The 25,854-nt window shown below is 38.1% G+C and overlaps 2 protein-coding genes across 7 annotated transcripts in view; both read right to left on the reverse strand.

Moving 5' to 3' along the window:
* Nucleotides 1-1,513: 1,513 nt before the first annotated feature.
* On the reverse strand, nucleotides 1,514-11,229 carry NIT2 (nitrilase family member 2). Of its 3 annotated transcripts, none has more exons than XM_083820383.1 (10): nucleotides 11,111-11,229; nucleotides 9,447-9,565; nucleotides 7,986-8,106; nucleotides 7,776-7,864; nucleotides 6,065-6,158; nucleotides 5,023-5,097; nucleotides 4,478-4,556; nucleotides 3,748-3,846; nucleotides 2,699-2,754; nucleotides 1,514-2,321 (listed from the first exon to the last, which is right to left on the reverse strand). In XM_083820383.1, the coding sequence occupies exons 1-10, from the start codon at nucleotides 11,136-11,138 to the stop codon at nucleotides 2,233-2,235; spliced, it is 849 nt and encodes a 282-aa protein (XP_083676509.1). In that variant the 5' UTR covers nucleotides 11,139-11,229; the 3' UTR covers nucleotides 1,514-2,232. The 3 variants fall into 3 exon arrangements, with proteins under 3 accessions (XP_083676509.1, XP_083676510.1, XP_083676511.1); XM_083820384.1 differs by lacking the exon at nucleotides 11,111-11,229 and adding an exon at nucleotides 10,304-10,473; XM_083820385.1 differs by lacking the exon at nucleotides 11,111-11,229 and adding an exon at nucleotides 9,666-10,251.
* Nucleotides 11,230-13,673: 2,444 nt separating this feature from the next.
* Nucleotides 13,674-25,854, reverse strand: part of TBC1D23 (TBC1 domain family member 23) — a 33,259-nt gene continuing 21,078 nt past the window's right edge. For 3 of the 4 annotated variants that reach the window (XM_083820337.1, XM_083820338.1, XM_083820339.1), the window contains exons 14-19: nucleotides 25,142-25,284; nucleotides 23,882-23,926; nucleotides 20,668-20,756; nucleotides 18,029-18,164; nucleotides 16,703-16,897; nucleotides 13,674-15,424 (exon numbers count right to left, since the gene is read on the reverse strand). In XM_083820337.1, coding sequence (XP_083676463.1) covers nucleotides 15,343-15,424; nucleotides 16,703-16,897; nucleotides 18,029-18,164; nucleotides 20,668-20,756; nucleotides 23,882-23,926; nucleotides 25,142-25,284 — 690 coding nt within the window. In that variant the 3' untranslated portion in view covers nucleotides 13,674-15,342. The remainder of the gene's footprint in view (nucleotides 15,425-16,702; nucleotides 16,898-18,028; nucleotides 18,165-20,667; nucleotides 20,757-23,881; nucleotides 23,927-25,141; nucleotides 25,285-25,854) is intronic. The other variant, XM_083820340.1, reaches the window with a different exon arrangement.

A 25,854-nucleotide genomic window follows, 5' to 3' on the forward strand; every position in this document is an offset into this window, starting at 1 on the left:
TGTCTTCTGCCACCATAGGATTGAGTACTGACTGCTTTAACTACTACCTAGTGGAGAACTGATTGTGTACTTTTTCTGTTTGCAACTTCCCCAAAATTACAGTCCATTGGTATCACTTCTGAGGGAATCTTACTGGGGACTCCTAAAATATCCTCCTAAGAAAAGGTGCTCAGAACTTGTCTTGACAGACTGAATGGGACTGAGCCCGTGTCACCTCTGAAGCTTAGTTCACCAAAGTAGTCCACTACTGATTCTTACTCATTCTCCATTTGGAAGTCCAGGGGAGGATGGTACATGCCACGGATTTTGTCACATTGTCTGTGGCAGACTGCATCTTACACTTCCAAAATTAAGTGGGTAGCCCTTGAGAATCCTGCATTTCTTTAATCCTCCAAAGATGTGTCTAGTTCCTGTTCTGCCGCATATTAAAATAGTATAGAGGTTGGGGGTGGTGTAGGGAAGACAGATGCAGTAGTTTAGAAAAAAATATGGCTATGTAATAGTTGCTGTGGTTTAGAAGTTAGATTGCTGTGATGGCCATCATTCATGCTGATTGTTGTGTATGTGGCAGGTACCAATTTAATGCAGGAGACCTAACTCAAATAGTAAATTGTTAATTTTTTATATTTATTTTTCAACAAATAAATCTTCATTTCACCTTGCGCTCTGTGGCGTGTTTTTTAAGAGTTCCAGTACCATATGTATACCAAAATGCTGTGAAAGCAGAGACGCAAAATGCCTGCAGGAATGGATAATGCCACTGAGTGGAATGATGGGACCTCAATTTTAGGGGAAAGACTCCTCCGGGTTTGGCTTAATTTAACCATTGATTTCCCCATAGGTGGCTGGGGCCTCTATAAACCACACACAGCTGGTTCATCCCAGAGAACTCAGAGGAAATAAAAAAGGCAAGAGGATAGCTGTGGGATGAAGAGGATGGCTGAACGTGAAGAAACAGGTATAGTGGTTTTGGGTGAAACTGGCTAGATGGAACAAGACAAAAGCCTCTCTCTGATGCCCTGCTTTTCTGTATTCTGAAGTCTCCTTTTGCCTCTGGTGCCTTTTTGCTGCTGGAAAACCAGAAGCACAGAGGTAGGTGCTTCTTTTTGACTCCCAAGAAGGGAAAAACTTATCTTTTTACATTAGAAAGAGAAGCACCAAAGTGCTGACCTTCTAAGAAAAAAGGTAATTCTTACAAAATTTTAGACTGGTTTTAAGTTTTTTAAAGTTTAATCAGTTTGCTGATCAATTCAGCAAGAGCAAGGGAGTAAGGCATATTTCCCATGCAGCTGGTGAGAGTTGGCCTTTGGTAGCAATAATACATGTAGAAAGCAGGTGCTGGTTTTGCTGAACATCTGTGAGACTGTGGACAGAAAGGCTTAATTAGTGCAACAAGTTTTCTAACCCTTTTGACTGACTTCCCCTCAACCTTTTCAGTTAGAAGACAGCCTGACTGTGAAACTAAAGCCAACTCAGCCATTATATTAAGGAAGCAGTAAATAGAGCACAGCTGTGGTGACATGTGAAATGCTTTATAAAAACAGTAATCCACATCGCTTCAGCAATAAACAGGAATTGTAGTAAGAATTTAATATATATCTTCCAGACAGAATGCGTGCACCAAAACGTGTTACAGTTCCTTGTATAGTACTAGTTCTGTTTGGCTGCTTCTTGCATTGTCCTTAAGTAGTACAGAGCAGAATTTGGCCTATTTCACTTAATATGTTAAATTTTAAGCTTGCCTGGTTTGAAGTTTGGCAGCTAAGAAACCAATTTGTTTAGGCACATACCATTAAGACAGACAGACACAGAAGAGTCATACTTGTAGATTATCTGGTAATCAGTGAAAAGTGCGTAATACCAAAACGGACTTGAGATGATTTCTAGAGGGAACCTGGTTCCCACCTCTACATCCTATATATAAGCCCCGGAAAGTTAAAAGCGAAATAAGAAAGTAACTAAACCATTATGATGAGTAAAGATCATTGTTAACTGCTAGCGAGTTGAGGTGATTTCACCTCCAGCTTCACCCTAGCTATTAAATACTGTAAAATGAAGTATGAGGAGATACAGAAGTTGTGTTTGAATCAATTTTAGAATTATACCAACAAGTTGTTTTGTTTTTAATTAACTATTACATTTCGCAGTAGCCTATCAAGCAACCAGTAAGGGAATCCTGACGATGAAAGCAGCAGTCATTGTGCCACTTGAACTTTTCCCGTTCACCTGGTGTCACTTTTTCATCTCTATGCTATAGAGATCACAGCGCTTCTGGCTTAAAATAGGAATTTGTTGACGGATTTCTTCAAGTTTCTTCAGATCTGGAGGGGGAAGAAAGAGCTATTAAAAGAGCAGTTTTAACAGCAGGACTTGTCTGAGACAAGGTAGGAAAAGAGCAGCTTTCATGGAGAACGAGTCCATAGGACACAGCAACTGAGCAGCTGGGGAAGGAAGCCTCAGCTTTGCTCTCTGCTAGGGTAGGTAGCAGCTTCCTCATAAGTAAGGAAACTTCTATGGAATATTCTAGTCCTGGTAGTGCTTGTTTTTGCTTCAGTCTAGCAAAGGTTGAGAAGGGATGGGAACACTGCATCATCTGTAACTTCATGAACAAAGCCATAGCCATTAAAAAAGAAACAGTCTCTCCAGTCTTATGCCCTGTCCAAGAAAGAAAGCAGGAAAAAAACAAACGAATGCTTACCTATATCTGTGTATACAACTGTTTCCTCAGCCCCAGCTTTGGCTATGACTTCACCCCTGCAAAATGAAGAACATTTGTTCACAGCATTAACACAGAGGTCTAAGGCATCAGTCCAGTTGCTGCTGTTTATATAAGAGGGAGTTTCTAGCCTTGATGTCTACAGCTGTAGACACAGGGCTATCTTAAAAATAGCATCATAATTCTTAACTCTTGCATGATAGAAATAGCTTCCAGGTTTTATATGTGGCACATGTTTTGTGTGTGACATATACATACTTAACATAAGTTTCCAAAGATCAAAAATATTCACAAGCACAACTATGAGAACCAGCACATGTGAACATGGAATATACCTCAAAGGGGAAGAAGTAACTTCACTGGGGACAACCATATATAGTTGGTTGTTTAGACTAACACTTTCTCCTCTCGGATCCAACCAGCTTTTAATAGGAGTATACTTACACTCTACATGAGCTACTGAACATGCTTATCATGTCTCCCAGTAGGTGCTCTGCCACTGCTTTCAGCATAAAATGTTAAGAGCGCATGACAGAAAGCTTTATTTACTTTGCAATTGTCTAGAAGAGTAGTGTCGGTGGAATGATTTATTTGGAAGAAAAATGCCAAAAGACTTGATGTTTTCCCAGTCACCTAGAGGCGCGGAGGGGAAGTAATCGCTGCTAAGGTCAGAAAGTCTCATCTACTTGAAGGTATCCTTCTCATTCTTTCTTACCTCAAAGTGTTCTTTGAGGAAATTAGTTTTGTATAAGCTGTTTAATATGGTTCAATTCTACTCAAGGAGTCACCACAGTGCATAATATATAATGCAAGTTGAAAAGGTCAGCAGCTTAACTAGTGCTTAATACTACTACTGAAGTAGCTTCTGCGCTTCCAACAAGAACGCATACTGTTAAACCATTTTAAAACTAGCTGGCTGGAAAATAAGAAAAAAAAAAGGATAATCTGTTTTAAAAGTAGGTGAAAATGTGGGGCTGAAGTGAGACAGTCAAGTAAAACATTCAACCAAGGTGGTTTTTTTCTGAACTTACCATGGATTTACTACGGTGCTGTGTCCCCAGGCAACATAGGATGCTTTTTCATCTCTAGCAGGAGATACAGTAGCTACGTAGACTTGATTATCAACAGCTCTGTATTCACAGAAAGATAGGGCAAGAAAATGAGTAGGTCTTTTTTTTTAATACCACCCATTAACTAAGCAGAAGAAACTGAATTCACTCTGAAGAACAAACAATACAGCCTCCTAAAGACTTCTCTGTTGTAAATGACACAAAAGTTACAGAAAACAAGCCTGGAAAGAGAAGTCTCTACCCAACTGCCCCAGAGTTAGTAGGCAGAATGAATTACATGTTCATTCAGTGTGCAGTAAAGTTGATTGAAGCTGACCTAATGAATAAGTAATACTGCATAATCAGGAGTCAAAGGATCTATTTCTGTCCGTAATTAAGGCAGTTTTGACATGGTTATTGCTGTCTACTGGCCGTTCTGTGCAGAAGTTTGTGAATGGTGCTCAGAGCCATGGGGAAAAGGGCCATGTAAGAGCTTAACTGCAGAGGGGCTGGCAGGAGTGAAGGATAAGCAGGTCCTGTTTTTCTCCTTGACAGCAAAATCATTTTGGTGACCCATGCAAGACCCAAAGAATGGCACAGCTCTGACAGCAGAGTGGTCCTGCAGCAGAAATTCTGCTGTATGCCGTGATGTAGAATACAAGAACAATTCGGTTCCACATACTAAAATCCCCCTCAGTTACTTTGTTCTTACCGTCCCCTTTGTAGCAATTCCCAATGAGCCGGTCCTGTTGTCAGATTAAAAGCCCCTGGATATATCAGCAGCTGGCAACCTTTGTTAAAAGAAAATTACAAACAAACTATCATTAAGGGGAAGATGATTTATCCTAGAGTGTCTCTACTTTGAAGCTCATGGTAAGCTTTTATTTTTTTTTCTGACTTCTGCCCTTAATAGAAGGACAAATAGAGCCCATTCCTGTGTGGCACAGATGATTATTTATGCCAGCAAAGCCCTATGGTACATCACCAAGTATGGGGCCATAATACATTTCCATTATGTATTATATTATTGTATCAGCAGATGTGTAGCAGAGAATTATTGTTACTTTACAAATGAGTATCTGCTGTGTTTATGAATAACAAAGTCCGGGCTACAAGGTGCATTTTGTGTTAATGGGCAAAGATAAGAGTGCCTGATGACACTTTAGAGAGTGCCCAGTACCATCACCCTGAACAGCCCCATAAAGTTCAGGCCTTAGGGCTAAACATGCTCCACTTCATTAGGTGACTCAGCCTTACCCTTCTGTCCATAGATTTGAGCCAGCTCAGCAAATCTGATGTCATAGCAGATGCCCAGGCCCACTTTACAGTATGCTGTTCTCAAAACACAAGAGACAACAGTCATATTGCTGTCGTGAGTACACAAAAGCAATCACAAGACCTCCTGCCACCTGTTAGTTTACATGTCTCAGAGTAACAAGGGGAGCGATATTTAAATGTGTTTCTCTAAATGTGTATCTGCAGCAAACATTATCTGTTGGTGGGGGAGAATTCATGCTTCATGATGAGAGGATGACTGTGAGAAGTAGCCTCATCTACCCTTTAAAAACAGCCATTTCCACAACATCACGCTATGTCAGGTTTGTGTGTAATGTGTTCCTCTCTGATTTAGATGCAGATTTTTCAGTGATAAAGTTACTCACTGGTCTCCGTGGACTAAAGAAATTACAGTTACATACTTTCTTGCAGCATGCATATTGTAAGGAGGAGAAAGTCACCATGGGAGTTGAGACTCTTAGAGCTCAGTTAACAGGTCATACTGATTTTTGAAGATGGGGTAGGGGTAGCTGTCTTTTTTTTTTTTTTTTAAATCTGTTGTGGTTGATTCAAGAATCCTGGAATGGAATTTACAGTTAATTGTCTCCATTATTATACCATCTTTATATGAAACAACTGCCAGCATAGCCATGTGCTACATGTATTGTTTTCCAAGCCATGTTTTATAAGCACTGTTTTAAAAACTGCGATTAAAAATACAGGAACTTCTCTTTTACAATTCAGTAGGACCACTATTTGTTAAGGGAAGTGCCATGATGTATGCTTTATCCTTTTCTACTCCTCTCTCCTTTTTCAATCACTTTGCCTTTTAAAAAAGTTTCAGAAGTGACCCCCACACTTGGAACACACTTAAAATACATTTGCCATCATTGTCAAAGGCCTGATTTAAACCCAACAGTCTAAAAACCCATTGCTGGGGAGAAATGGTAGGGAAGAGAGCTCCAGAATGACTGTAGTGTTATTGTGGCAGTGCTCCTAAAGAGAAGGCTTGTCTTATACTCACGAGTATCAAACATGGAGAAACTATTCCCTGGACTCAGTGTTTCAGACTCTTTGAACTGTATCTTCCCAGGAATATCGATGTCAAACAAATGAATCTGTGATTATAAGATTATTAATAAGAATTATTAATAATTTCTCTGCTTGGTGCTTGAGACTTTTCCTACTAGTCAATGTATACTAGTCACGATTATCTGGACTACTCTTCTGTCAGGATCCCAACTAAACATTGCTTAAGATGAAGAGATCTAAAGACAATTTAAAGCAGTTCTCTTCTTTACAGAAATTTGCATGTCTAAAGTTATTTGGAGAAAAAATAAAGACGACAAATACTAGGCATTTTAAACAACACATATAAATAAGCCTTGACCTAAGTGAGGCACATATCAAATGTTTACATTGCTTACCAAATAGAATGTCCAATGCTTGGCCCATGCAGTAATAGAGTTAGTAAAAACAGCTAAAAATAGAACAATTAATTTGCAGTATGGCTCTACATCTTCAAGAAAAGGGTCCTTGTAAAATAACTATCTATCTTGATTTAATGAGTAATTTTGCTAAAGAAAGGGTACATATATAATGTACTCTATGTATATGACATCTCAAATTTGTCATGATTATAAGTGCAATATGGTAAAGCAAGTGGTATTTTCCTCGCCAAAATTTGAGTTCCATTCCTGCAAAATTTCTCCAGGAAATACTTTCAAAAAGTCACAAAGTTCACATGACTTGTAGATGCTTCTTAGCCCCTGTAGACGGTGTTTATCCCATCCCTTGCAATGTAGATATCTGTTCCTGACTGGAGCTTTGTAAAAATACAGCTGTTTCTGTATTACTGTTAGTTCATATATATGCAGTACAAGCCTGCACTCGTTTTGCAAACAACTACAGGGCTTATGGGCTGGTGTAGTATGACAGACAGAAGACAATGCAGTATTTCAGAAAGTGATCTAATGGTGTAGCTAAATGCACAATCAGTTAAAAGAAAAAAAAAAAGAATAACTGCATCCCCAGATCCATTTTGCACCATCTCATTTGTTCCAAGTAACCTTGCATTCTCTTGTTTTTCCTTGAAACAAGCAAGCTGTTGTTCACTTAAGGAACGATGCCTGTACACAAAGCCAGAGTAGCAGGAACTACATAGTTACAAAAACAGGTCGTTTCTCAAGGGGCAAGCAGTGTGCAGGTGGAAGATGACAGTAAGCACCTACCCACCACAAACAGCAGACACAGCTTAACTGTGGAACTTGGACTTCGATTGTCTGCACTATTATACATATAGCACAAAAAGTATGTAAAGAGCAGTCTTTATGGTAACTGAGAGGCTAACTCCTTTGGGAACCTGAGGAAAAATCCTGATCCCACTGACGTGGCACTAGAATTCAGACGACTTGGATCAGCCTTTACCACAATTTTCCCAGCATCTGGGACAAGTCAAGTAAGCCTTCCGCACCTCATCGTCCTTGTCCAGCACTTAATAATGACCAGCTTTGGAAGGGATAAACACACATCCCAAATTAAAATGAGATGCAGTTTTAATGACAGTGCACTGCTTATTATTACTGCAAGATGCTGCGAATTCCTATCACCTTTAGGTGCAGATGAAATCATTTGTGCCTCCTAAAGACAAAGGGCAATACCATTTTTGGGTAACACTGCTGAATACTGGCCACATAGATGAGAAACCTTCTAATAACAATATTGTACCACCTTACCTTCCTGTGCTTTGCCAACATAGCACCATCAGGCCCAAAGACAGTACATGTATTATACAGCTTTCCACCATCCTCTTCTGGAATGGATCCTTTAAAAAGGAGAGAACAAAGTTTTACCCCCCCCGTAGTATATGGAGTATTGATTCAGTTGCACAAATAGACATTGCCCATTTTTTCCCCTCAATGAGACAGTCACTAGGAATAAACTACCTCCAACAAGATATATGCTGCACTCCTTGGCAACTTCTGAGAGCTTTTGTGTTGATTCTCCAGGGATCTTCTCTGCATATTCTTTAAAGTATTGGGTTCCGTATGGAGAATTAAAACATTCCTAGAATTAGAAAAAAAAAATGAAGTTAAAATCTGTAAACACTGCACTTGACCTTTCAAACTTAATTTTTTTTTTCATGCTTTTTCCCTAGGTCAGAAATGAAAAAATATTAACACACAAAGGCTAACATGTCACGCAAACTGCCGTATGCCTATGCAAACGTGTAGACTATATGCTTGTTGCGTATTAACTCTTTATGTTGTGTGACTTAAAAAATAAGGTGGAGGAAAGAGAGTATTTTATCTCTTAGTATCAGTACAAAATTTACCTTCCCAAACTTTCTGAAAGCCCTTGCCCTTGCTTGAGAGGGTTTACAAGCATTAATTATGATTGGCAAATGGAGTATCTAAGCTAAATATGTCTGGAAAACTCGGTTGTTTATACACATGACAAAAAGTAGCTAATAATAGATAATCTCCCTCTAGGAGACCTAGACAGAATAATCAAAGGTCGTATTTGCAACACAAGAGCTGTGTTAGCACAGAGAAGGGAAGGTTGCTTAATACTTCACCTAGGACAGCAGGAACCAAAACATTCTTTGTGTAAAACATTCAGACCAAAAGTTCACCCAGAAAAGAACTTTGCAATCCCAAGTCAGATGCTGCAAGGCACAGGCACATGTACCCCCAGGAACAGAGGAAAAAGCTCACAGCTACAGTGGGAAGGTACCTTGTTGCCAGCAAATCATGTTAAAAATTTTTTTTTTTTAAAAAATCAGCAAGGTAATCCTGGCTGAAGGCTAAAAAGTAAATCAGAAGTGATCAGTAATTTTAAGCGGTGATCATGTTCCCGCACAAGGATATCATGATGCTTTAATCATAATCCAGCCACAAATGACTTGCTGGAAATGTTTGACGTCTATTTAGTTTCTCATTGACTGTTTGATCATGAATAATTATGGCAAAGATGGATGCCTGCTTCCCTATCAACACATCCTGCTTCGTATCAACACTCTTTAGCTGAAAATCACCTTTTTCTACATTCTGGCACAGACAGTTTCTGCAAAGATTCAAACCACGGTCTTACTTTCGTTAATTCAGAATAAACCAGTTAGGGCTGCTGGAATTGCCTGGGATTTAAACCACATGAACTTGAACAGATTCCTGCCCCATTAAAAATAAAATTTAAAAAAACTTTTTTTTTTTCCCTCCTTTTATACATTCTGGTAGATAGAACAAGGCACTTCAACACATTTTTTTTTCCCCCTGTTTTGGAGTCTCATACAGCATACAAGCACATCCAGAGAGAAACAGGAATATATAATGCATGGTTAACACTACAAAGATATTTCCAAGAGTTTGAGGTGTATGTATTTTAAGTAAATCATGATCTTTACTCACAGGTAGAGCCACGACTTTTGCTCCTTTAGCCGATGCTTCTCTTACCAGTCCACAGGCTCGTTGAAGGTTATCTGATTTAACAGCAGATACATGAAGCTGAATAAGTGCCAGGCGGAAGTCTAATGGCAGAAAAGAAAAAAAAAATTAGCCAGTGGAATTTCCCCAGGTAATCAAAACTTGAATTCATTAATGAGCACTTAACAAAATAAATATACTTACATATTAACAACATGCACACAAACCACTTCCGACTCGTTTTGCAGTCGGTATATGACTCTGGAAAAAGTCTCCTAACACAGGGAGAACATTCAAACGCAGGCTTGCTACCTGGGAACCATACATGGCCATCCCCTGGTTCAGGTCAAGGACCAGGGAGTTGACATGCTGGTCACAGGCTAGCTCCTGCTTAGCCTAGGCAGTACCCAGTCCACATTCTCATGTAGGACACTGTGCAACAGCAAGCAGGAAAGGAAGACCACTAGTTATCTAGTCTTGATTCTTCCTTCCCAGTTTGCTGCGTGCTTTGTAAGTGTATCTTTTCATTGCACCCGTCACCCAACCAGTGCTGAATCTCCTAAAATGCCACTAGCAAACTAAAAGGCTGCATAATCCCCAAAACACACAAATATGGGAAGTTTGCTTTTATGATTCAAATCACACCTGGCCTGGGAAATGGATGTGAGGAACCATAAAACTATAAAGATAACATCTTTCCTGATCATTTCTTTACAACCCAGTTTCTAGCCAAGAGACAGCTGCATCTACACACCTAAGCAGGATTTATATTTGCACGTTCTGAATTACACGGGCGAGATCAAATCATGTGCATTCATTCCCCTTTGTGCATCTCCTCATACCTTGGGCTGTAGGAGTGCACATCCCGACTGGGCAGAGCTCTCTCCTTTTGAACCCAAACGCTCTGCCTTTTTCCTCAGGGGTACCCCAGGCTGAAATCACCTCTCTTTTCAGGGAAGCTCCCCTGTCACCCAGAACCACAGGACTCAGGGAAGCAGTGAGCAACACTGCCACGGTGCTGGGGGAAATGGGAGCTGGTCCAAGGGCAGGCCAGGCTGGGACACGATAGGCAAGTGTTCCTTCGTGCGTTGCTTCACCTTAGTAGGCAAGCGGTTGACTTCTACAAGGTACGCAAATGATTAACTTCTCACCCGGCCACAGTGCACGTAATAAACTGTTTTAACGTTTAGCTGATTGGGAAAGCGAGGTTGCGATGAGATTTCCAACAGGCCAACCAGAGTTCGCTTCGTGCGCCTCCCTAACAGGACAGCCCTAACAGGAGGCGCTCTCGAGTTGTGTCTTTTTCAGGGGGTGTTGTAACTCGGGGAAATTAAGCGCAGAGATTCCGTTTCCTGAAAGATCCCTTTTGCAAAAAATCAAATGGGCATCTGGCAGAGCGAGCCCAGCTCCTCTCACTGATATTTTAAAGCGCGGCGGGAGGGAGCCACGAGGAAGCCGCGGCACTTAAAACACCAGCGAGGGCCACGGGGAAGCCGCTGGTCTTTCACCACCCTCCGGCCCGGACCCGGAGCCGGCTCCCGGGCTCTGCTCCGGGCGCCTCAAGCCGCGGCCCCGCTGCGGGGCGGCCCTGACGGGAGCCCTGACGGGAGCAACGGCCGCGCCCCGCCGCGCCGCGCGCCGCCACTCACGGGCCATGGCTCCGCGCGCCGGCTGCATCCCCGCGCCTCACGCCCCGCTCTGCGCCTGCGCGCCGCGGGGCGCTGCTGGGAGATGTAGGCCGCCCCCCCCGCGGTGGGCGGGAACGGCTGAGGGCCTCTTACCCACCCCTCTGGTGGGCAAGGCTCGTCCCAAGGCGCCGTGCTGGCGTACAGGGGGGTTGTTGACCTCAAACGCTGGCACGTCTCCCCCTTCTTTAACGAAACTGCATTGCCCCAGGTAGAAAACTCGAAACACCTTGGCAGCCAGCAGAAGTTTTAACCATCAAGTGCTCCCCTTCACTCACTACATTGCTTCCTTACGTGTGTATTTTACCGTCTTGTGCTTTCTAAAAGCATGCTTCTAGATGCATATTTTCCTGTTCGGAGTCTGGCAACTCTCAAAGTCGAAAACCAATGGTGGCAGAAGGGGCAAAAATAAAACAAAATGGGTAACCCGGTGTGGTCACTCTCTTTCACACGTCGTGCTGAAGCCACTTTCAGGAAACACGTGGAGAGATAAAGGATGGGAAGCCCACAACCACCATAAAATGCACACCCCTTATGTGCTGCAGTTGCAAACAGAAACACAGCTCAGTCTGCCCCTTGGAGCAGTCGAGCAAACACCTCATCCCAAACTGATCAACCCAAAAGATGGCAGAATTACCAGCAGTAGTTTTTTTTGTTTGTTTTTTGTTTTTTTCAGAACAGCAAACCTTGCAGGGTTCCAGGTGCAGAGAACAGCTGTTTCCTGAGTTCGGGTGGGGTTTAGACAGAGCACAAAGTAAGAATAAGAACAAGCAGTAAAGTGAATAAGAATAAGAATAAGAACAAGAAAAAGAATAAGAACAAGCAGTAAAGCATCCTTTCAACCAGAAAGGCTCATACTATTTCCGAAGGTAGAGAGGTACAATGTATTTTTCAAATTTTGAAACAGTAGTAATATCTGAAAGCATTAAAAATACCCAAAAGAACATGTTAGCAGACTATCACCCCCTTCTTCCCCAAAAGGGGAAACTCTTCAGCCACTGAGTAGAGTGCCCCTATATTGAAAAATGTTATGTGACAGCATCAAAAATTTTGGAACTACAGCTGACATGCTCGGTCAAAGCTACAAACACTGCTAATACTCATGTGTAAGGCCTAACAGGAACTAAACTGAAAGAGCAGCAATTAATCTTTACTTACATATGGAGAGGACAATGTAACTAAAATAATATCTACACAGTCTGAGAATACTTCCGGTGGGTAATATAAGTTCTGCACAAATTTGCACACAGATCAGAATCTAAAATAACTTGTGAGACAATTAAAACAAAACAAAAATAAATAAATTAAAAAAATCAGTGAGCACAGAAGCACTGACCCTGGCTATGAAAAGCAAAGGTGTGAGTTTCAAACTGTCAAGAAAGCTTACTCTGAGAAGTATTCCTTTCCTGCAAAAGACCACATTTTTAATCACCAAACTGAGATTAAATAAAAGTTAAAAACTGAGCAACACAGCAGCTGTCATTTTATCTTCAAACAACACATTCAACAATGTAGTCAGCAGCACATACAAAATAACAGCCTGCAAACCTCTGGCAAGTAATAAAAAGAAAATCCCCGAAGATGAAAGAGACTAGAAGTTGTACACTGATTATTTTGATTTTTTTTTTTCAAAAGCTGTCACTCTAGTACTATAATTAGAATTTCTGCTTAGCAATTCAGGTTTTGTAACTAGCACCCTAAGTACAGATACAACAAATACGCCATGAGACAAAAGTAGTCTCTAAGTTGTGGGTAGACATAAAATGACAATATGATTGTTCAGTTTGGATTGAGCTTTGTAACACAAGAAGTCTGTTGGTAACTTGCACAGTTATAACTTGTAACTTAAAAATTACAAATAATTAACCTCTTATTGGCATGGGTAATACATTTCTACACAGAAGAGATTTTAAAACTGACTTCCTGTAGCCTTAGTTACTGCAGATCTAAAAGGTCTGTATTTGTTGACCTCAGAGAAGCATACACATTACTCGTTCTTCATATTTAATACCCAAATACACATAATAGTTTAACAACTGAATGTACTTTTCACAAGTAACTAGATTCTTCAAGATACCACTTTAGGTACTTCAGCTATGCATGTCTCAATTCTCCCCTTATTTTGTTTGCAACTTTTTTCTCTCACTAGCACTCTCTCGTGACTTACAAAAATGTGTTATATCACTTTGTCAACATTTTCATTTGTCAGCATAATAGTAAAATACGATGCTGAAAAGCCTGGAATTCATGCAGAAACCTTCTCTATAATATGACCATTTATTAACTCATTTTGACCTTTCTATGAATGCTGACCATGGTTCACCCAAAAGAATCCTATAAAATTAGCCAAAATTCTGACATACTTACATTAACGTGTCACTGACAGCAGCTCCTTATGACCCATAATCAACTTCTTTTACTCCAGATATCAAGTTCACTTCGATTTACAAAATACCTTTAGGAAAAACTGTTAAATTGATTCACAGAATTCACACACTATACAATTAAAAATACTTTCTGTCAGAAGTTATGTTCAAATTGTACTGGTTTATTTACAACTGTAGTTTATAAACAGTAACACAAACATCTTTACATGAAAAAAATCTCATTGCTGAAATAGGCACAGAGTCAGAGACTCTTCAGGATAGTTTCAGAAGGGAGTAGGAAGAAAATGTAATACAACAGCTGCGGGGCAAAACTATAAATATGTGAGTGTTGGCCCAGGTGCAATTTCATGCAAATATCTTCAACAGTTCAAGTTCTATTGGTGTTTACTCAGATACTAAGAAAAAAAAAAAGAAAGGAATAAGTTCCAGAATTAAGGTGCCCTAGCTTGATTCCTAGTAAAATAACTTAGAGTAACTGGCTTTTATAAAGGTCAGTTTATTTTTTCTCCTGATGATGTACCAATTCACAGGTTCTGACTCAAATACTCAGAAGACTTTACACAACAACTCTAACCCCTAGTGTCTTTATTTCACAATTTTTGGTAATTTTCATATCCGTCTACAAAGATGCTGTGCCTTTGCCATAAGAACCTTCCTGTACTGGACTTTTTAGCAAGAGAAACCCTTCTTACTAACTGTTTTGTATCAAGCAGAAGGCTGCAGATACACTATGACACAGTTGCAATCTCTCAAACTTTTACTAGCTTAGAAGTTATTAAAAGAATATAAACAGATGTTGAGCCAATGAAGGCAACAGGTAATGAATACATTTATCCCAAGTATACAGCACTGGAATCTCTTCACTTTATTCGTGTGTGTTAATTTTCTTGCCACACCTTCAGTCTTCAAACACACCTATCAGCACAAGCTCATTTCTGCACGAACTGAAGGTATTTAAAAATCTAATTTACATGTTAGACATTTTGCTTCAGAGGAGCCATATAACTTGTTTTCAACTGTCATACTCTGCCATGAAGCATTTACTCCAATTTCAACATGTACACTCACCCTCACAAGAGAAACAATCTCAACCTATGAAATGCAAAATTTAGCATAATTTAAAAGAATCACAACCCTGTAGTAAAAGCTTATTGTGTACAGTTCATTTTGGTATTTAAAGATACCCTTATAATCAATTCCAATTATTTAACCTAGTAGTGGATAGGACTTTCAGAAAAGTTAACTTTCCAAATTATTGGCATTTTGTCCCATTCACTTAACTGTTTTTAACTGGAAGAAAATTCCTAAGCTTTTATCTGCTCTGCTTACAAAGCTAAGTTTTTCATAGTCCTTGATACTACCCAGTAGGCAAAACTCAAATTTATAGACTGTAGGCCATGAAGACATTTGACTTTCAAGTATCAGTCACTTAAAGCTGTTTCTGTTTTCAACTGCTTCTCCATATCAGGCAGTTCATTCCTTTGACATGCTTATATGAACCCAGCTGCATCCTCTCTTACAAAGATGCAGATCACTTGGATTAAGGGTGCACAAAAAAGAAACAAACTGACCTTTATAATACATGTTTCTAAAAAAAAAAAAAATTAAAAAAAAGAAAAAAATTAAAAATCTTGTTAAGAAATTGGTAATAATTTACCCTATCTTAAGCCTGCTACTCAGGCACTCCCACCAGCAAACAGAAAAAAACTCTTAAGTTAGTATTCAGTTGGAAAACAGCCAGCCCATGTCCACATACAGTATCTTTGTTGCTTCTTCTTTATAAACTGTTCTCTACAAAGTCTTTAGTTATTAACTCTCCAAGGCATCCAATACTTTCATGATCTGTTGTTTTATGGCTTTGGTAGCATCACCTGCATTCGGAATCAAATACCTTAAGTAGAAAAAAAAAAAAACAGAAAAAGAAAAAAGGCATCATAAACTTGCTACAAAATTTTTACGCATCAACTCAAATTCTTGCTTTGATTTTTTCCTCTGGCACACTCTAGGGGAAAAGAGGAGGGAAACTATTAAAATGACATAACATTTACTTCCTATTCATGCTCTGACACATTTTCTGTTCGTGAACTTAGAACTGTTGAGGAGTATTTCACTGGCCCTCCTGGAAAGGAAAATTCCTCATTAATTGCCAATGGAACGGAACAGGCAGTTCAAGATCTCTACAGATAGCGCTGTCCGATTTACATATGGCAGTCTTTGGTTTTCATTTTCGTTTTTGTTTTTAATTCCTGTGGATACACCTAGATCATTTAGTTACCATCCTCTGTTTTGTATTTGCTCCACTCAATAAAGTGGTGATGAAGTAATTCAACAAGAAGCAAAGTTCTCCACAATACATTTAATTTACCTGTGTCTGACATAATACCAAACTCATTTTGTCCTAAATAGCCAACAGGACAACTGGGAAACTCATCTCTCACTTAATTCTGAAAACAGAGCACTCACAGTTCTCACCAAGGAAAAGGATGGGAAAAATGACCTACTGAATGTCAGTGGCTTTGTTAAAACAGTGACAAGAAACAAGAGGCTACATGGACGAAAAAATAAAAAATAATAATAATAAAAAATATTAAAAAAATATAAAAATAACAAAAATATAAAAAATATATAAAATATAAAAATAAAATATAAAAAATAAAATAAACATCCCTCTGGCTTCAGACCTAGTATTAGGCATTCCAATGCTAACCATGGCAATAGCTAACTTTCAAAACCTGGGATTCATAGTTTGAGGTCAGGCTCCATAACTCCTTATACGACATATAGGGAGAGTTAAATGTCTCAAAAAGTATACCACAAAAGACTCACCTCTCTCTTTAAATCCCACCCTTCACACATCCCTATTTCAGGCTGCAGATACATGAAAATGAAGTGGTCAACTAAGACATTACAAAAAGAAAACATTTGCACTCATCTCATCCCCAACAACTGTCATTGGAGACCCTAGAGTCCAGTCCCTCTCTGTTGGGTCTCATAACTCTCTTTACTCCACTGGCAGATCTTCTTTATAGCTCACATCTAAATACCTGCTCCTAAGTAAAAACTATTACTTTTGAACTCAATTCTGGGAATTACAGCATACATCTGTTTTCCAGGTGACATCATTCTGTATACCATCGCTACCAACATCAGAGCTACTGAAATGGCTTACCTTTCAACTGCCAAAATTTCTATGCCTGAAGTATTGCTATTTCCGTATTTAAAGGTAATCAGTTCTGGGTGTTTCTTCTTGGATGTGATTTTGACTACAGAGTTGAGTGCCTGTCGAGACTGTATGTAAGCCAGACCCTTCCGCGATGGAATCTCCCTCAAACAATACATATGGGTTGCCGTGACTAGGAGATGACTTGAAGGGAAATGAAAAACAGAAATTACATTTTCTATTTCACTAATTATCAGCTATTTACAAAGCTAAATTCTACAAACAAGTTACATGGAGAGAACTAGATAAAACAGTTTAACACTGATGTAGATTAGGACCGTCTACAAAATACTTCAGATTTTCCTGAAGTACTGAATCACAGATATTTTGAAAACAAGTATAGCAGCCTCAAAAGCATACAAAAGCATAGCATCATCACCTCAACACAAAAGACACAAGTGCTATCAACATCAATGATCAAAACCACCAGTAACATGCCAGGTCATGCAGTGCAGGGAAAATGCCTCCAGCTTCTCTCCTCCATCCTTCAGTCATACCCCAAACCCTATCCCTTCATCCACAGAACTGCAACTCTGTATATTTAAGCCACCAGGATGTGCTGGCACTCAATGACTGATTGTCAGTCACTGCACAAGCACTAATGTGGAGTTGCTCACTTGCCTGCTCAGTTCAAGACCCACTTTTGTCGTCTTCTCAAAAGCAATACATGTGTGATGAACACACTACTGCAGTTTAAATTCAGTTTGGGAAATTATACCATGACAGATCAGCAATCATACACCATATCGTTTTATTTCTCCATTAGATTTATTTTAATAAAAGACAATAACAGACCATGATGAAAGAGAAAGTTAATCCTAATTTTCTGTTATACAGATTCAATAGGATTTGTACTCTTTGGGGTAGCTAAAATGCAGTAAACAACATGTTCTGCTCTTGCAGGATTAACAAGGTCACTGAATTTCAGGGGCAAGATGAGCAAGTACTACAAGTCAGAAAACTAGATAAGAAAAACATGAAAAAATGGGTACTTGGGTCTATCTGGTCTTGAAAAATAAGCCTATATTTAACGAGAATGTTTTTCTTCCTATCTTTTTTACAAAGTAAAATTTTATACTATATTTTGTACATAAGTAATACTCTATAACACTGAAAATATAAGAATGCAAATATAGTGATAACATTTTCCTCTAGGTTGTTTCACTAATATACCAGAAATGAAGGTGTATCATGAATAACTTAACCATACAAGAATATTTTTTAAAAGTGTACTGAGACAGACATTTACATTAAGTTTAGGAGTAATTCCAGTACCTGGGAAACATATGTCCATTTTCTTTTACTTCATTACAGGGGAAGTTATACTTCACGTCAGGTTTATTTATCCATGTTTGGATGTTGACGACTTCTTTTCGATCGTCATCTGACATTGAAGAGCTATCAATTTCATCTATTTGAAGAGGTGGTAGTTAAAAAAAAAAATTTCACACAATGTCAGGCAATTTTCAAGTCATTTAAAATCATAGTAGCCACACTGGTTCAAATCAGGGTCCACCTAGCCTCCAAGTGTCCATAAACAATAGCTCTGAGGGAAACAAGAAAGACGCATGCATATTTGACACTTCTCTATTAATATTCTCTCAGCAGACAAGTATTCTCAGCTCATAGGATTTATTAAGCTGGTTTGTTTGTCCCTTCAGTGAAGTTTGACAGGTCTCTTCTACATGTACTTTTCCAGACTTCCACTGAAGTCCTGTACACTTTTTGCAGCTACAGTACCAGTATTTTTTGGCAAAGAGCACCAAAAATGTGCCAATATTCTAGGCACTATTTTGCAGCCATGTTTCCTCCCCTAAACTGACTATCCCACAGGAGAAAAGCTCTAGCATATTCAATTATGCCTGTTGCAAAAGACATTTCACAGCCATCACTCACACTAGCAAGTTAATTCTGCAATTCTTCAGACTGTCCTCATTTTTACTGCCTTGAATAACCTTGGATAAGAGCAAAATACGTCTTAGGGTTCACCTTCTTTTCTAAAGACATTTGAGAATATACTCAAAAGCAAAATTTGTAGCACAGACCTCTGTGAAACACCTGGAATTTCCACAAGCGTTATCACTTAGTTGTAAAAGACTGTTTTTACATCTAAATATGATGATTGTTTACATACTAACTTTGGTGCTACATTAGAAGAATTTAAGCAATCTATCAATCTCAAGAAATGAAGTATATTAAAACCATAGAAGTTACCCCCAGAAATAACTTCCAAGGATAACTCTTTAAAGTGTCTCCTTCAAAGTCAATTTTCTATACTTTGTTAAATGATAAATGATCAAAGCGTTTCAGAATTGGAAATCCACACTTTTGAAAAGTTTTTCACTGCAAAATACATTATGAAATTGGGAAGAAAGGAACAAAATCCATCCTCATTCCACAGAATGGCTGAGGTTGGAAGAAATCTCTGGAGGTCATCTGCTACAACCTCTCTACTCAGGCAGGGCCACCTAGAGCAGACTGCAATTACTCTAGCTGGTTGCAATTATTTAACTATTAAAATCCAAACAAACCAACCAACCAAACAAAAAACACAAAAACCAACCCCAAAACCAAAGCAACCCACAAACCAAAGCCATACTAAAACTTTACAAAAACAATTACAAAGAGTCAGCATTCTTCTTTCTGCATTCTTCTGTACTAAAAATAACATATTTCACTTTGTATGTGCTGAATTTGTTTATTCAAATTTCTTACTTGAGTCTTAACAGTCTTTTTAAAAGCAAATTTGAATAGAAATCAGCTAAAAACACTACAGAAAGTATGTCCTGGATGATTCATCTCAAAGGACCTGGTTTTCTGAAACCACATAGACTTTGAGCATCCATAATGTCTTGCAACAAAGAACAGTGCAAACTTAGTACTTATATGGAATTTGGAGAAGTATCTTCTTAGTGCTAACCCTCCTACCCGCTAGTTTCATTTTGCTCCTTCCCAATTCTTACATAAGTCAAACAACGATTACTTTTTTTCTGATCAATCTTATTTAAATGGCTCCAGATTTTAAAAATCTAAGTAATCTTCCTAAATTATTTCATTTTCAGGTCAACAATTCCCAATCTAGCTATTTGTTTCTAATATGGAAACTGAGTATGCCTCTTGGTCACAGGATGGCTACTTGTGAGATGATGATGGTTGGGAGTGAGTTAACACTATCAGAATCAAAACAGGACAGCAGTAGGTCCTTGCTATTCTAGCATTTGCACTTGTCTCTCAAAAATCTTTGTGAGAAGAGTGGTGTTCCAGTTTTGCCTGTAATTTTTCAAGTAGATAAAAGTAAATAAAAATCGCACAATTATTCGATGGCATTTTGCATGTATATCAAGAGATGAATCAATTCTTAACAGGTTCAATGCTAAAAAGTATATCTTTTTATCACTGGAGAGGTATAACATTGGAGAGGTGTGCATACATTAGTCCTCTAAAGACTATTTTTTTTTCCAAGAAATTCAGATGGTTATATTAACTGCCAGTACTAGAGATTCAACCTGAAATCTATCAGTCAAATTAGGTCCTTTGCATTCTGCTTACTGTCATGAGCAATAAGGGTACAATTGTAGGTCTGCCTCTACAAGACCCGCGCAGAAAAACACCTCTTTTACTACAAAAATACTGAGTGAACATGAAGAATCAACTATATCCACCTGATGCCATTTCTTCCTGTTGGCTGTTTGGTTCCTACCACAAAAACTTTTTTTTCTTTAGTTTGCTAATGTGTATTTGAAGAGACTATTTCTTCCTTGGTTAGTTATAGACATCACAATTACAAACATGATCAATAGTTAGAAAAATGTCACACATCAAGACAATGATGCAAAACACACACGTATAATTTAGCCACACATCATAAATTTGTCTATATAAGTCAATCCAGGTAAGAGGAAAATCTACTGTACCAGTATCGTATTCTTCTTCATCTCCAATGCTGAATACTGGTTTCACACCACGGTAAGGTTTTCCTACTCTGTCACTGCTGCTGACATGTCTGTTGGCAATGAAAAGGGTAGGAGAGGACATGGGATGGGAGGGAAGAAGACAAGTAACTTTCAAACAGATGGTATGAAGCCTATCATAACGCATCAACAAAACGTAAACAACACCTTGCAACTGAAAAAGATGAGAGAATTTCATAGAGTTGCCTTCAAGGAAGCTAGGACTGACACATCACGCAGTTTTGTTAGTAAAAGCATGTATTCCACAGTTATTTGGCGAGGCTGAGTACTATAATGAAGTAAAAAGAAACACTTGTTTTAAGAACTTCTGATCACCTTCCCAAATTACAAAATATATTAGAGACTGTAAAACTTAACACATGATATGACATTTCTAACACGAAATTCTGAACTCTGCCTGAAGTATTTTTGAACATCGAAGGTAGACTTACAAAAGAAAATGCCAAATTGGGATAGAGGAAAAGTTTAAGACTATTAATTAACATGTCTAGAAGTTCATTTTTCTGGTAAATAGGTCACTCCTCAGAAAGATAAAATACCCTAAGCATTTCAAAGTGGGGCTATTATAAACCATCCATTGTAGGGTGAATTCTGACTTCCTGTCCATTACTTACTCCAGTGTAAAACCAATCCTGTAATTTTTGGTCAAGAAATTCCTGCTGCTAATCTCAGCATCACTGGGATTTCTGCATAGATACTGACCTCAAAACTCATTTAAATCTGCTTCTACAGATAATGTAAAATGACACAAGCAAACAGAAATGAATCTTAAATGTTTGACAATAACAGTTGCTAACTCCTAAGATATTTTAAAGCTTTAGCTCAGAGTGCTGTGAAGATAGTCACAGCTGTCATGTTAAAGGTTCTGGTGCTCCAATACAGAGAAATGCCTGAAAAAAAACACAAGAATACCTAAGGGTTCAGAAAGCCTCAAAATGCACATCTTCTGGTCTTCTGGGGGGGGGGGGGGTGGGGGGGGGGGTGTGCGCAGAGAGTGGGGAGAACAACGACACCAAACAACAACCCCAAAACCAATTCATGACTTTAGCCTAACTGGCAACATGAAATACTTCAAACCAAACACAAAAACCAACACTCCAAAACACACCTGTCCCTTTCCCCAATTTCAATTTTGATAGCCTTCCTCTACTGGAACGTGCATTTATACTTCCTATAAACCACAACCCTGGTTCATGTATTAAGTATGTTCTTGCACTTGTTTACGTGCCACTGTGGAACTAAGTCAGAGATGCGACCTTCTTAGTAATAATATTAGTGAATGCTAGCTCACATGTAGATCTGAAAGTATATTTGAAAGTTAAAAAAAGCAACCTAAACTTTCTATGGCTAAAATTTACTAATGTAGACAAAACAAGGAAAGGTTTAATAGGAAAAGAATGCATTCTACAAAAAATAAACATACAAAAACATGCGAATTAGTATTTAAGACAATAAGCATCAATGACACTGACAATTCAAGAGGGCAGTGTTTCTTTAGGTAGATTTTTGTAAATATGGACTTGTTTTAGGAATACATAACCAATTTAGTAAGAAACACATTTAAATAATGTTGAACTGAATTACACAGGAAGTATTTAATAGAAGATCTTATTGGCGTTTATAGAACAAAGTTAGTCAAGACAAGAGAAATAAGAAAGCCGCTTTATAAAAATCTGGCAATATCTTAAACTAGAAATTAACTTCCCTGAAACCTGTTCGCATGGAAGGCCATCATTACATTGCTACAAATTTAATGCAATTCCCTTTAGTGGCAAATCTGCAAAATGAAATACATTGGAGATAAAAGCTAAGTGGATTCTCCTGAATGAATCAGAAAAGGTTTTTCAGAGTTGCAATTTTAAGATAATAGTCTAATGATCAATAGTGTGAGTAAAGTAGGTTATTATTGCATCTGCCTCCTAAAACAAGATAAGCTATATGAGTGAAAGCTGAAAGTAAAATAACTCACATATAATCTCAATATTCTTCTTGGTTACAAACACAGATTTAAGTGTCTTTTAATTACTGAACAGTCACAAAAAGTGTTTCAGGTTGGAATTTTAGTACTTTCTTAGAACATTCTAAAAACTGATCAAGAAAATGGGTAGAAAAATCCCCACAATCGTTAGGATTTCTAAATTATAACATGCTGTTGGGGTGGTTCCAATAGATGCTGGTTAACATTACTATTGGTTTGCCTCAGACAACTCTATTCTGTAATGCTTATGGGTAAATATTATTTCCAAGTATGTACAAACTATTTGAAAGCAGTAGATCAAAATCCTTGAAAACCTCAAAGAGCAGTTTAATTCTCCATTAATTCTTATAGCACCGATCTTTATGCTTTTTGGTCTATGAGGGTAAAAAGCTGTAACACAATGTTCTTAAAGGATAAGCAAAGTCCTAAATAATGCATGAGCTGTAGAAGCATGCACAGCTGTGAAAGTCCTTCATTAATCAAAAATAATTTTATATACCCTCAAAATGATATTTTTTGTTTTTGAAGTAATTATGAGATAATATATCTGACACAAATGTAAGGGGACTCCACAGTTCCGTGAAATGCTGTTGTTACGTGAACAAGATGAGGGAAAGTTGCAAGGCATATTTACTTATCTATCGCCTCAGCATCTGTCTTTTTCCAGTAACAAGTACCTCTGTTTCTATCAGCATATTCTATCACAGTATGCTAAGAAGCATAGAAATTCCAGATTTACAGATAGGATTCCAGCATAAGACTACCCCCCGAAGCTGTGATGATACTTGATGCACAATTTGTAACAAGCCCTTTTTGTAGCTGCAGTCTCTCTTCTTAAAACCTTAAGCCACAATTTGTTCAGTAATTGCTCCTGTTGTCTTTCACTAATATAAGTCATTTATAAAATATAAATAAGAATGACAAGTAAAAAAAAAAAAGTTCCACAGAAAGCAACTGTAAGGAAGAAAACAGAAGTAACAAAGCAGAAACCAACAGAAGAAAGCTCTGCGAAAGCATTCTTTTCTTCCTCTAGTCCCCTAACTAGTATTTGTAAAAAGCAATAGCTTTAGTAGATATCTGAGCAATTTTGTCAGTGTAACCAATGCTTACAAATATTGCAATGCCATGCTAAATACAACAAAGGTGGTTTTAGTCAGACTGCTTAATTCTCAAGCTTACCGCTCCAGGCTTGTTCTGTCTGGCCAGGGAATATTGAAAGGTATTCTATAGGACATTGGGGCAGAGGACAGAACAAAAGAATTAAAAAAAAAAAAAAAGTTTAAGGGAAAAACCTAGATAAACAATTGAAATGCTCTATATCGGCAGTGTATCTTTGTCAAGGAGGATGCTTATAAACAAATTTAGGAATGCTTCATGACAGATAGCTGTGAGGTAGAAAAATTTGTAAAAATTTTATTAAAAAAGACATAGTTTTTAATGCTACATATGGCTTACGTATACACCCCACTTGAATTCTTCACATGGCAAAAGGTGCTACCAAATGCTATTTAAATATTTTTTGCCTCCAAGTATGAAATAATTAAAAGTATCATTTTCTAACACACAAGGAAGAATCTGTACCTTTGATCAGGTATAAAACTAATGAAAATATGCTATTAATTTGACCCACATTTTAAGTCCTGCTATTAAGCAAACACTACCTCTTATAAGATTCTGGAATACTAATGTCTTTATAACATACAACTCCAAAGGCTGCATTTTAAAGAACTCTAAAACAGACTATTCAATTAAAACTTTGACGGACTGAAGCTGTTCTTCTTCAACCTAGTTAAGGCAAGCATTTGGAATGAAGATCTTCAACTTTGAAAGTGTCTTTTAACATACTCAGCTGTTTTCATTCCCATCCCTACTTGCAGGTACAGAAATGAGCAAGCCGATTTGGGGTTTAAACATAAGCTTACCTCAGAACTTGAAAATGAAGATCCTCAAAAAAAAAAAAAAAAAAAAAACCTCAACTTGACAACATGGGGCAGTAAAAAAAATAAAGCAACCGACCAACCAAAAGAAAACAGCAATGAAAACCTGTCCAAAATCCTTCTGTCATTCACCCATTCCGTTAGAGTCAGGATGGGAAGGAACTAAAATATAACTGAACTCATTCTTGCCTTTTAGACTAAACACAGAAATGACACATTACAGTAATTTGAACTAATCATGCAGTGACAAACTCTAGGATAAACATTCGAGAGAAAAGGTTGCTTACATTGGCCTCACAATTAGTAAGGCAGCACAGTAGGTTTGCTATATCATGATAAAATTGTGAGGGGGGAGAGGGGTAGGAAGTACGAAAGCTGAAACTGGAAGGTAACTTTTTTTTTTTCCTTTTCTAATTAGCACTATCTTTACATTTACAAAATAGCCACCTCAAAAAGGTAGTCATTCCGTACTGTTAACCGTAGTCAGACATAAATGACCCACCTGTCCACTGGAGTGGATGTATTTTCAATAAAACTAATAACTTTTTCTTTCACATTCACAGATTTAGTCTTCAAAGCAACTGTCATTTTATTCACCAAGGACTTCACTCCTTTTCCATCACTTGAACCATTAGGAGAATCACCCTGCAAAAATAACTTCTCAGGCTTAATCATCAAAAAAAATACGCAATTTAATCATGGGTTCTGATTTTTTAAGAACTCAAACAGACTACAAAATATTACACGTGCACTTTTTGGTACTCAACAGAACATCAATTACAGCATTAAGCATTCTTTTTGAGTTCTATCAAACGATAGCAGTGGCATGGGTCTGGAATAAATATCTAAAAAAGCAAGCTAACAAACCTTATTAATCAGCACTCTAGTATGAAAATCTAACGAGGAAGGAATTATATTCATGCTAAATTGTATCCAAATTAAAAGCCAAGTTCTACAGGCAACGTATCAGCTGTAGAAAAGAGCCAATTTTGAGCTTTCCCATGAAACTGTAAGCCAGCTTTACAGTATCTTATTCCCAAAGTAAGAAAGAGCCAGTAAGAGTCCATATTAGTCCATCACTTATACTCTGCTAGTGAATGCCTGACTACAGCAAGTTCTTCTCTACAGGCTCTTCCTTTCAAGAGGATAAGAATGTTTACATAACCTCCAAATAGATAGTGAAAAAAAACCACACAACTGAGAACAATCAAGATT

Source organism: Anser anser (assembly GCF_964211835.1).
Source record: "Anser anser genome assembly, chromosome: 1".
NCBI classification, from domain to species: Eukaryota; Metazoa; Chordata; class Aves; order Anseriformes; family Anatidae; genus Anser; species Anser anser.

Excerpts from the sequence above, each read along its gene's own strand:
- NIT2 (XM_083820383.1), bottom strand. The coding sequence starts at position 11,138 with ATGCAGCCGGCGCGCGGAGCCATGGCCC. Across the intron at positions 9,566-11,110 it reads GGCGCGCGGAGCCATGGCCC|ACTTCCGCCTGGCACTTATT; the intron begins GTGAGTGGCGGC and ends TTCTGCCATTAG. Across the intron at positions 4,557-5,022 it reads TCAAATCTATGGACAGAAGG|GTTGCCAGCTGCTGATATAT; the intron begins GTAAGGCTGAGT and ends CTTTTAACAAAG.